The 12,601-nt window shown below is 40.8% G+C and overlaps 1 protein-coding gene across 1 annotated transcript in view; it reads left to right on the forward strand.

Annotated features, from left to right (window-relative positions):
• The window catches only part of LOC142303856 (long-chain fatty acid transport protein 2-like), a 156,580-nt gene that overhangs the window by 80,970 nt on the left and 63,009 nt on the right, over positions 1-12,601 (forward strand). The window contains exons 2-4 of the mRNA XM_075345657.1: positions 3,699-4,177; positions 7,188-7,397; positions 11,576-11,734. Of these exons, the coding sequence (XP_075201772.1) occupies positions 3,700-4,177; positions 7,188-7,397; positions 11,576-11,734 (847 nt within the window). The 5' untranslated portion in view covers position 3,699. The remainder of the gene's footprint in view (positions 1-3,698; positions 4,178-7,187; positions 7,398-11,575; positions 11,735-12,601) is intronic.

The following is a 12,601-nucleotide window of genomic DNA, read 5'->3' on the forward strand; positions in this document are numbered from 1 at the left end:
AGTTCCTTAGACCGCATGTTGTCTGGTCACAGCAACAGCTTCCAAATGCAAAACCACACACCTGTAATCAACCCCAGACCTTTTAACTACTTAATTGATTACAGGTTAATGAGGGAGACGCCTTCAGAGTTAATTGCAGCCCTTAGAGTCCCTTGTCCAATTACTTTTGGTCCCTTGAAAAAGAGGAGGCTATGCATTACAGAGCTATGATTCCTAAACCCTTTCTCCGATTTGGATGTGAAAGCTCTCATATTGCAGCTGGTAGTGTGCACTTTCAGCCCATATTATATATATAATTGTATTTCTGAACATGTTTTTGTAAACAGCTAAAATAACAAAACTTGTGTCACTGTCCAAATATTTCTGGACCTAACTGTAGCTTATCTCAACAACAACAGTGACAGCACTTTAACCTCTTTATCACCGTTCAATAATTCCACACTAGTATATGGCTGTGGATGTGTGAGCCCTTGTTTCTGGACTGATAACAAATGCAAGGGTTCAAATCTCATTTTCAACAACTTTTATTTAAAAATATTTTAACTCTTTGTATTCTTTATTTTTTTATTTTCTCATCTTCACTCTCCATATTCTCAATTTTCACTTACAAAAGATGTTATGATAATTTTTTAAAATGTTTATAAAAAAACTTTACATTATATGATGTCTCTTATCCGGTCATATGACTTTTTGCTGACCGTTTGGATACGCGCCTTATTTTGCACAGCAGTTCTCTCTCCCTCTCTCCGTCTCCCTCTCTCTCTCCTTCCCTCGCTCACTCTCTCCCTCTCTCTCTTTCTCTCTCTCTTCCCTCCCTTTCTCTCTCTCCTTCCCTCGCTCACTCTCTCCTTGTCCCTCTCTCTTTCTCTCTCTCTCTCCCTCTCTCTCTCTCCCTTCCTCTCTCTCTCTCCCTCTCTCCCCCTCTCTCCCTCTCCCCCCTCTCTCCTCTCGTCTCTCTTCTCTTCTCTCTCTCTGCTCTCTTTTGCCTCGCTTCTCTCCTCTCTCCCTTGCCGCTCTCTCCACTCTCTCTCCACTTGCTCTCGGTCTCTCCCTAACATGATTGGCCTGATGTAGAGTCAGAGCACTCCAAAACGTGTTGTCTAATGAATCACAATCCAGGAATATCTCTTCTGTCTTCATTCTATTGGCAGCGCAGGATTAATGCCTTTCTCTACAACCTCAGATGCTTACTATTGCTTCACCTATAGAATGACCAAATAATCCTGATTCTAACCCCATTCATGACTGGACAATTTTCCATTTCCATTTTTCCATTTATCTTTTTGTTTTCCTCTTCTAAAAACTTAATTGTTTGGTATGTTTCTGTTGACATTTGAGAGTGTGCTTTTTGTCAGACTAGTTGTTCATTTTACCATAGAATCTTTTGAAAAAGGTGGAACAAAAACTTAGTGTCTTGAAACTCAAAAAACCACCCACAATTCCACTATTGTTTTGTTTATATGGTGTTCATTATGTATTAAAAATGACCCAATAATGTGGTTCTCCATTCCTCTTTCTCCTGTCTGCTCTTGCATCGACACATTATATGTTCAGCCATGTGTATATACAAATAGTCACTGCAGGAGCCAAGATATCAGTTTATGCAAAGAGATTGTAATTGAGGTGTGGAATGGTGCAATGACCCCTTGGCCACTTTGAGGTTGCACAGAGCACTTTAATTTGCATAATGACTAAAGATCATTTTCTACACAAGTTAATGAAAAGCTATATGGTTTAGTGGTGATTTTTATAAAGTCCAAGTTCCCTATATGAGTACTTGATAAGCCTAAATTATATTTGGAGGATGACAGAAATAATTTAAAAAGGGACTACTAGTGTATGATTGCCCTTTCTATTGTTACATTTTCAAAAATGTCCACTACTATCTACAGGAACAGTCAATGCGGGGTAGGTTATTAAGGCTGGCATGTTATATGCCCATCCAAAACCCAAAGCTAACTCAAACTGCACCAAAATTAGTGAGGTGCCTGGGCATGGAAGGACTTAAGGGGGGGGGCACTATTACTATATTGATGCACATAAGGGGGGCATTATTACTATATTGATGCACATAAGGGGGCATTATTACTATATGAAAGCACAGATGGAGTGCTGTCACTATATGGGGCAATATTAACTCATGGACACAATGATAGGGCATTGTTACTATATAAAAGCAGAGAGGAGGCACTAATACTGTGTTCTATAGAGGTACATAGAGGTACAGTTTTATTATGTGGGGTGTAGGGGCAATATTACTGTTTAGCTATAATTACTATATTATATATTATATATACTATAATTGGTTCTACATGTATGAAGATTGTTTGGAGTTGGGGAAAAGTAGGAGGGTGCTGGAAAAGTAAAATCAGTAAATGTGTCTTTGTGTACCATTTTGCAAAGTCATGTATACCATATACATTATCCCCTCTCACCCTGTAAAATCTGATTGAATATTATCCGCACCACCCTACCCCTGTAAAATGGCCGGATGCACTTATTTTCCTCCCCACTTCTCTCTCAAAAGCCCACACGTCCGGCTGCACAAAGCAACCTCAGCAGGCTTTAGCTGAGTGGTGATGAAAAATGTAGAGCGGCTGGAACTGGGCCCGCCCACCCGCTCGGCTACCTAGCAGTCACATGGTCTGTCGCTCTGGGTGGTACACCGCTGTCTGAAAGTAGTATTTATCATGAACACTGCAATGGAGAAGACATCTTTCATCTTGGTACAGTAGACTTTATAAATGTTGGTATTATTGATGGGCAATTTTTGCATTAATGGTGTTATTATTCAGTCACTATGTGGTGGTAATAAGTTGTCATGTTGTGGTGGTAATATTTGTCACTGGTATATTATTGATAATATTGGTCTTGATATTCTGGATTTTTTTAGGTAACAGTATGATGATTAAACTTGTCACTCTTATTAGTGATATTATTTAGTATTCTGCAAATGTGATACACCCTGATCAGCCATAACCCACAAGTTCACAATCATTTTTCACATTTACGGTACAGAATTCTAGTCCCAATCTGACACTGATTCAGACCATTAAAGAGGTTGGCTACTACCTTTTATATTGATGGCGTATCCTTAGGATAGGTCATCAATGTCTGATCGGCCGGGGTCCGACACCCTGCATTCCCACAGATTAGCTTTTCTCAGTGTTGGTGGTGGCAGCAGGCAGACAGAATTTCTCAGTTCCAAAGCTGCCCTGTCAACTGATCCACCTATTCGCCTCCTATTGGTTTGAATGGGAGGCAGATGTACAATACCCGGCTGCAACCATTATCACTTGATGGGGAAGCTCTGGAACTGAGCATTTAAATCTGCCTGCTGTCACCGGCACCAAGAATAGCTGATTGGTGGGGGTGCTGGGTGTCGGACCCTGGCTGATCAGACATGGATGACCTATCATATGGATAGACCATCAACGTAAAAGTAGTGGACAACCCCTTTAAGCTATTGTCTTTTTTTATAATTTGCTTTACAGTTGAGTTACAATTTTTTTCACAAATGTTCTTAGTTAATTATTTAAAAGGATTCCTTTACTACTATCACTTTGAACCATAGGTCTTTGTCCTCCTGTTCAACCAGTGTTATCAAAGTGCAAAATATGCAGGATCTGAAAACCCATTCCACCTTTAATTTCATTGACGAGTTTGTTGTAAGGTAATCATTTGCTCTTATTTTGCAGGATGAATCTCATGCTGGGGATATTCGGCTTACTCCCCATAGGAGTATATATAATTCGGAAGATATTTTCACTACACCTGTGGGAAGACTTCAAGTTCTTCTTAAAAGTTGTCTATTATTTCAAGAAGATGGAAAAGTCTGTGCAACATTACAAAGCCCCTGGAGTGTTGGAAGTATTTTTACAGCATGTGTCTACCAAACCTCACAAGACATTTATTTTATACGAGGACCAGGCCTATTCGTACAGGGATATAGATCTGAAAAGCAATCAAGCAGCATGGGCTTTAAGCCACTATGGAAATCCGAAAAATGGAAATTGTGTTGCTGTCTTCATGAGTAATGAACCTGCATATATCTGGCTTTGGTTAGCACTAGCCAAACTAGGATGGCCAATGGCTTGTCTAAACTACAACATACGTTCAAAATCCTTTCTTCATTGCTTTCAGTGCAGTGGGGCTAAAATCCTGATTGCAGATCCAGGTGAGACATATGCATTGTCTATACACTGTTTGCTACAATGATAATTATGTTTGGTGTTTATATATTTTGTGGGGAAGTTTTAGGAATGGCCTATTTATTTAGATTTTTTTTTAGAACAAAGCAATTTCATTTATGTTGTTTTGTTTATTGTACACCAATATAGAAGTGCCAAAACCATTTCATTTTTCCTTCCACATAGCCATATTTTAGCTAGTTGAGTTATACATTTTAAAGTCATTATTTTGGGATATATGCTGTGTGTGTGTGTGTGTGTGTGTGTGTGTGTGTGTGTGTGTGTGTGTGTGTATCCAAAAAGAATGTAAAATGCTCGAATTTTGATATAAAATGCGTTTTGCATCTGCTCATTGACTCTAATGTTATCAAAACGCAGCTCAAATGGCAAAAACAATTGACATGCTGCTTCTTTAAACGCTGAGTTTATGCCCAAAAATATGCAAATTAAACACAGCGTTTTGAACAGCATGGTATTTCTATAGACTTTGCTTGGAAATCAAAACGCATGCATTTTGGCATTAAAACGCTGCAGTTGAAAACGCTGCAGAAACGCATGTAAAAACGCAACATGAGCACATAGCCTTATATGCACTAGGTGTAATGGCAACTTCAGACTCTGCTCATACTGCAGAGTCTGACACACCACCTGGTGCTTCTGTGTTGCTTATTAAGAGCCGGGCATCAACCAGTTTTGTGCTCGCTGGTGATGGGTCTAGCAGGAGTTAATTACTGCTAGCCTGTGAGTTGCTGTTGGGGTCACATGTTATGGAAGACCTATCACAGCCACCTCTGCCCTTTAAAAGATGGTGGATCCTGAGAGTCCATGCTGAAGTGATATCAGTCTTGGTTCATGGTGATTTAACTTCTGCAGCACTGCTATATGCTACTTTGGTGTGTTGTGGCGATACCCATATTTGTCTTACTGTGAAGCCCAGACTGTGGCTGAGCTTCATAACAGAACATCAATTTCACTAATGCATTGGTATTGCAGTAACAAGCAATCAAAATAATGCAGGTTCTAGTCCCAAACTGAGACTTAAAAATAAGGTGGGAAAAAAAGTTTTTAAACAATTTAAAAAAAAACCAAACCCTAAATCCCACCCATTTTCTAAATTTAAAAACAGGGAAATAAAAGTAAAGATATTTGGTGTCGCCACATCTGCAAAAGTCCAATGAAAACATAATACTAATTAATTTAGACGTTAAACACTATAAGGCTACGTTGCCACAATGAGCTTTTGTTGAGTTTTTGATGTTGCAGCATTTCTGCACCTATTATGTAAATTAGGTTACTTGCATTTTTTCATTGCGGATCTTAACATGCCTTTTCATAACATTTTTGATGCTGCATTTTTTTGTCTCTTCTTGGTATGTCATGATTTAAATAAAGTTGCTTTGTTTTTGATATTCCTTGTATTTAGCTTTGGCTTGTTTGATATACTTATGTGCGGTTTGCATGCGTTTTCTAAGTGTTTCCACTGCGGACATGCACTAAAAATGCATGTGCGTTTTTTACTTGCTGATTTTCTGCATGACACACAGCCTAAAGCCTCATTCACATATCTGTATTTAAACATCTATTGAATAAATGGTACTGTGGTCGCTGTTTTACATCATTGTGTCTTCCAAGTGTCTGTTTTTACCATTGGTGTATCATCACCATTTTTCACAGTGGGATCATAAAATAAAGAAATTACAAAACTTCTCCTACCCTTTTCAATGTTAAATACATACAACACACTGAGGCCATCCATGTGCTTTTTGTGTCTTTCATGGGCCCATAGACTTGTATTGGCCTTTTTCATCTGTGGGAAAAATATGGACATGTCTCCCTTTGTTTTGCATTGACACACGATATGTGTAAAAACATGGACATGTGAATCGCACTATAGATTAAACTCTTGAAAATGTATGAATATCACTCTGTAATGTCATGATAAGGTGGGATGGCTATTATGATTTTTTAATCAAAATAGCATTAACCTATTAACCAAGTAGCCTATATTATTTACATGTCCTGTTTCCATTTTTACTTAAAGGGAACCTGACATTTGCAATATGCACCCAGAACAAAGAGCAGTTCTGGGTGTATGTTGCTAGTCCCTGCCCAACTGTTCCTGTAGCATAGATAAAGAGATCTTTAGAAAAAATATTTCCAAAGATCTTTTATCGTATACTAGTCCCAAGGGCATTGCTTACCTGGCTAGTCGGCACCATTAGCATATTAGCACACCCCTGTGGGTGTGCTAACATGCTAATGTCTGTGCAGCGTCAGAGGATGATCTCACTCACCTCTCTGCCGCCATTGCTGTCCGACACTGGTTTTCGGCTCAGTGAGCATGATCCCAGACTTTCGGTCACACAAACTACTTTAGTTTGAAGCCTGGACGTGTACACCCAACTTCATAGTGCGCTTGACCCAAACTCCGGGGTCATGCGCACTGAGATGAAATCCAGCGTCGGGCAGCGATGGCAGCGGAGAAGTGAGTGAGATCATCCTCTAACGCTGCGCATTCATTAGCATGATAGCACACCTACAGGGGCATACTAACATGCTAATGGGGCCAGGGAAGCAACGCCCAGGGGACTAGTCCCCGCGCTCATTAGCATACGATAAAAGATCCTTAAAAATACTTTTTCTAAAAATCTCTTTATCTATGCTAGTGTATACAGGGACAGTTAGGCAGGGATTAGCAATATGCATCTAGAACTGCTCGTGGTTCTGGGTGCATATTGCACCTGACAGGTTCCCTTTAATAGTCTATGTGCTGAATTTGTTTTTGTTGTTGTTGTTTCTTTTCTTAGGTTTTAACATACTGCAATTGCAATATTTTCTAGTCTGGACATCTGTTTCTTCTTGGCCTGTATTAATATTATTTATTTAATGAATTACATATGTATATATGGAGCATTTGCATTCATAGATTATTTAAAAAGTTGGTTCATTCAGAATGGAATAATTTATTAAATGCTAAATAATATTTTTTATGTGAAGAATTGAAGGCTGCTGTGGAGGATGTGCTGCCCATTCTGATAGAAGATGGGGTACTTGTGTTTTACCTAAGCAGAGAGTCGCCTACTGAAGGGGTTCAAAGTTTACTGGACAAAATAGAAGCCGCCCCTGAAGAGCCTATTCCAGAATCCTATAGGGCCGGCATTAAACCAACTTCTCCAGCTCTTTATATTTACACATCTGGAACCACAGGTAAATCATCCTTTTAAGAACTGGGATTTTTCTGCCCCTGAAGAATTAATCAGTAGTGATGAGAGAGTATGCTCGCCATTGCTCGTTACTCAGTCTTTAATGTTCGAGTTTCTCTTTGACTTCCATTATACTCGGTGCTCGAGTTGCACCCAAGAACCCAAATGCTTGATCGAGTAACGAGCAGGGGCTCGCACACTCGCCCTTCACAATTAGTCAGTAGTCAGGGTGCTGAACATTAATTATACTGGTAACAAAGCTTCCAGCTTCCAGCTCTGTCTTCTGTTGATACCTTGAGTGTACTCTGCCTTTATCACAGTTAATGTTCACCAATAAGGTTTCAAAATCTGGCAATAAATGATTCCAAAATATTCATGTGTCTGTCTATGGAAGCTGTAGTTTTCAGACTTGATAAATACGTAGCGGTACCTAAAATAAATCATCTTCAGGAGAATGAGGCACAAGCAGTTTTGGCTTTTGCTATTAGGTGATTTTTGCTGAATCCTTCAGAGTTTGGAGTCAAACACAACCTTCCCCAAGAATGTCTACTGGCATAATGTAATAATTTTTTTTTTTTTTGCTCTCCTATTTTGTAAAGGCTGATTTACACAATATGCGGCTATGGAGTTATGTTTCTTTTTGGGAAAACAAATAATTGGAAACAGTTGTTATACTATAATGAAGCTGTTACAAGTAAGGTGTGGTCTACATGGTGACATGTCGTGCAACACTGAAGCCGCAGCAACGCATTGCAACGTTGGATGTAATGTTTTGTTTACATTTGGCATTGCACCTTGCGACATATCGCAACACAAAGTTGCATACGTTTTCAAAAATTATTTTTGTTGCACACGACACACTTGCTGTAGATTTCACTGTAAGTCGCACGGGACATACAAGTTGACTGCACCATTACTGATTAATTTACAGCAAGATCAGAGCTTTAAAATACTCAGACGACAACATTACACAAAGAAATTGCACAAATGTTTCTAAGGGGTACTTTGCATGCTGCGACATCGATGCTAGCGATGCCGAGCGCGATAGTACCTGCCCCGTCGCACATGCAATATCTTTTGATGGCTGCCGCAGCGAACATTATCGCTACGGCAGCTTCCCACGCACTTACCTGCCCTGCGACGTCGCTCTGGCTGGTGACCTGCCTTCTTCCTAAGGGGGCGAGTCATGCGGCATCACAGCGATGTTACACAGCAGGCTGCCAAAAGAAGCGGAGAGGCGGAGATGAGCGGGACGTAAACATCCCCGCCCACCTCCTTCCTTTCGCATAGCTGCTGGAGGCAGGTAAGGAGATGTTCCTCGCTCCTGCGGTTTTATACACAGTGATGTGTGCTGCCGCAGGAATGAGGAACAACATCGTACCTGTCGCTGCAGCGATATTATGGAAATGTCCGACACTACACAGATCACCGATTTACGACGCTTTTGCGATCGTTTATCGGCGCATCTAGGCTTTACACATTGCGATGTCATTACTGGCGCCAGATGTGCGTCACTTTCGATTTGACCCCGGCGATATCGCAGAAGCGATGTCGCAACGTGCAAAGTACCCCTAAGAGTTGCTGTCGTGTGACATGTCACTGTAATGCCCATAACACTAGTTTAGAAATTTGTCAAGTCATTCTAGAAGATTGCAGTTGGAGCATTGATGAACTTATGGAGTTGACTAGGATTTCATGGGGATCCTGTCAGCAAAGTTTAACTTAGAAAGTGGTCATGAAACGCGTTACATCAAACTTGATGTCTTGCAACAACAGTTTATTTTCCCAAAAAAGAAATAAAGCGTCATAGCCGCATGTTGTTCTTGTTAATCAGCCATCACAAAATAAGTGAAAGATCGACTCAGAAGGTTCTGGGAACATTCACCTGGCAGCAGAACCCTGTACTACAAGTGTCCCGAATTCCAGAAAATGATTTCTGTTCCTTCTGGGTGCCTCCTCGTATATAATTCTGACTACATACTGCCATCAGTATGGGGAGCTAAGTGCACATGGATTCATTTAGTCAGAAATAAAAGTTAGGTAAAGAACTGAAAAGGAAATAAATGTCAATCATTGGAAATCACATTTTTGCGGCCCCTATGATCAGCAGAGGGGATTCACCAATTCCCTGTTCTTATTTACGTCTGTGAATGAATGGAGTGGCATGGTTAGTGGTGGGATCACCAGCGACCCAACATTTATCACTTAGCTTGTGGATAGGTGATAAATATATTTAGTGGTAAAATCCCTTTAAATTATAAATGAGCTGTATAAATGTGTATGCAGCAAATTCTCCATTACTGATAAGTTTTCATAGTATTTGTAGTTCATAGTTAATCATAGTATTAATATACAGTAAAAAGTATTAAAGGGTTTGTCTAAGACAATAAATCTTCAGTCCCTATGTGTCACTCCATGTAACTGCAGATTCACCAGTTTCAGAACCGGGAACAGAGGTCACGTGGACACAAGTATGTGGGATGCATACTCCTGGACAGGATATGACTGCATGGGTGTGGCCCACTCAGTACAAGTGTATTGAGCATGATCCCACCCATCTAGCCAGAATGTGGCCAGTAGTGTTCATATAACTTACTTGCGGCCATGTGACCACTGTTCCCGGTTCTGACACCAGCGCTTCCTCCCAGCGCATAGTGCACGCGATGTGAAGATTCAAAAATCTGCATTCACATAGAGTAACACATAGTGACTGCAGACTTGTGGATTTGGACCGGACAACCTCTTTAATAGAATATAGTTGTTGACAAAACAATATATGGAGTTACTATGTAAAAGGCCAACAGGTGACGCTAAAGGGTGCTTTACACGTTGTGACATCGCTAGCGATAGCTAGTGATGTCGTGCGCGATAGCACCCGCCCCCGTCGTTCGTGCGACATTTGGTGATTGCTGCCGTAGCGAACATTATCGCTACGGCAGCGTCACACGCACATACCTGTTCAGCGATGTCGCTCTGACCGCCGAACAATCCCTTCTTCAAGGGGGTGGTGCGTTCGGCGTCATAGCGACGTCACTGTGGCGTCACTAAGCGGCCGCCCAATAGCAGAGGAGGGGCGGAGATGAGCGGCTGGAACATGCCGCCCACCTCCATCCTTCCTCATTGCGGGCGGCCGCAGGTACGAGGTTGTTCCTCGTTCCTGCGGTGTCACACATAGCGATGTGTGCTGCTGCAGGAATGACAAACAACATCGCAACTGACCAGACAACGATTTTTGGTAAGTGAACGACGTGTCACAGACCAACGGGTTTTGCCTCTTTTGCGATCGTTTAAGGTCGCTCATAGGTGTCACATGCTGCGATGTCGCTAACGGTGCCGGATGTGCGTCACAAACACCGTGACCCTGACGATATATCGTTAGTGATGTCGCAGCGTGTAAAGCACCCTTTAGAATCCATGTGCCTTAGCAATTGAAGAATATGCATTCATTCAATTACTTTCTTTTTTTCTTTTTTTTTATTAAATGGGTTTTCTAGTTTTGGGAAAACTCCTGTTCCCCAGCTGTAGTATGTTTAAAAAAAAAACTGTGTTGTACTTATCTTCCCGGGGTCCACCTCACTTTGACAGTGCTGCAGGCAGTAACTGAGTTTGGCAGCTTTGCCCCAGTTATCTGTATGAGTATGAGTTGCCCAGATTTGCTGAGCTCAGTTGTTGGCTGCACTATCAAACAGATGTCTGCACTGCAGACAATAACAGACACCGTGAGCAGTGACAGCAGTACCAAAGTGTCTGTCCTGCATCCAGAGAGGGTGAGTAAAGCGCAGTATGTTTTTTTTTGTTTTGTTTTTCTAAACAAAACGCAATTGGCGGACAACATTTTTGAAACTGGAAAATGCATGTATTGTGGGATAAAATCATTTTTGCAATTGGATTTCATTACAAATTTTATAGAGCACCTCTCTACTAATTTATAACCACAGACCACATGGTTCAGTTGACTCATGTGATACATTGCTGGAATTGGAGTTTCTGTCACTACTTTATGCTCCACTCATAATAAACCTGGTGCCAGATTTCATCTATGAAAGTCAAATACAACATATAGTTTAGGAGCTTCCACAGCAGCAGTACATGACTTAAGATGGGTTTCTCCTCATCCTGTCAATTATGATCTACTTAATTTCCATGCACTTAGAAGTGTCCAATACTCTTTATTTCTTCAAGGGCTTCCGAAGGCTGCTGTGATAACACAAAAGCGTGTTTTTGGAAGCGGCTTAGTGGGCATGTTATGTGGACTTACAAGTGAGGATGTCTTCTATCTTACATTGCCTCTATACCACAGTGCCGGACTGCTCGTTGGACTCCGAGGATGCATTCAAACAGGTTAATATATTGATCTCTCATCTTTTCTGAACCATTCTGAAGAGTATGCTCATTGTATTTTCCAATCTGATGATGGTGAAAAAAATGACTATAAAATACCAATGTCATTTCAAAAGTGTTATTATTAAACCTTTTATAGAAATGTAAAAAGAGAGAAATAAGAGGGAAGCATGTATTCCAGGAACTGCGTGTTTGTTGAATCTGAATATATTCACTATTGTTAATCTCAGAGTAGTGAATCGTCCAAATAAAGTTCAGTTTGTCAGAGAAATCAGTAATAGATTCCTTGCACTGGCCATGATCCGCATTTAGTGATATTTGTCCAAATCAGGTTTAATTGCCTTAAAATTGGTTTTCAGGCAGTCAAATTAACGGACCAGGATATTCCCTTTATATTGAGCATTATGGAAGGGAAGGGGCAGAGAACTTGTAACTTTGTTCCATTGATTCCCTGTCACATTGTTTAATGCTATTAACCTGCAGACTAATAGCATTAGAAAGCTAAGCTCCCTAGCAGGGCTGTATTTTGCCTTCATGCTGCCCTAGGCACTTTAAGTGGTTGCGCCCCTTAGTGACAACGTAAAACTGAGTTTTCGCACACGACATCTGTTTAAGGCAGATCTACTCTGTAAAACACTTGAAAAAGTATCAATGAGAAACGAAGGGCACAAACCCCCCCAATGGGGATCACCACAGGCACATCAAAACATAGCATGAGTATAAAATATTCCCACCACACCGTCCTCACTTATATACTGTGACTGTCACACTGCCCCTAATATACTACACACTGCCCTCCCTTATAAATTATACCCACCACACCTTCCTCAATTATGAAATATGATCTGCACATTGTCCTCACATCAT

Source organism: Anomaloglossus baeobatrachus, chromosome 4 (genome assembly GCF_048569485.1).
Source record: "Anomaloglossus baeobatrachus isolate aAnoBae1 chromosome 4, aAnoBae1.hap1, whole genome shotgun sequence".
Lineage (NCBI taxonomy): Eukaryota > Metazoa > Chordata > Amphibia > Anura > Aromobatidae > Anomaloglossus > Anomaloglossus baeobatrachus.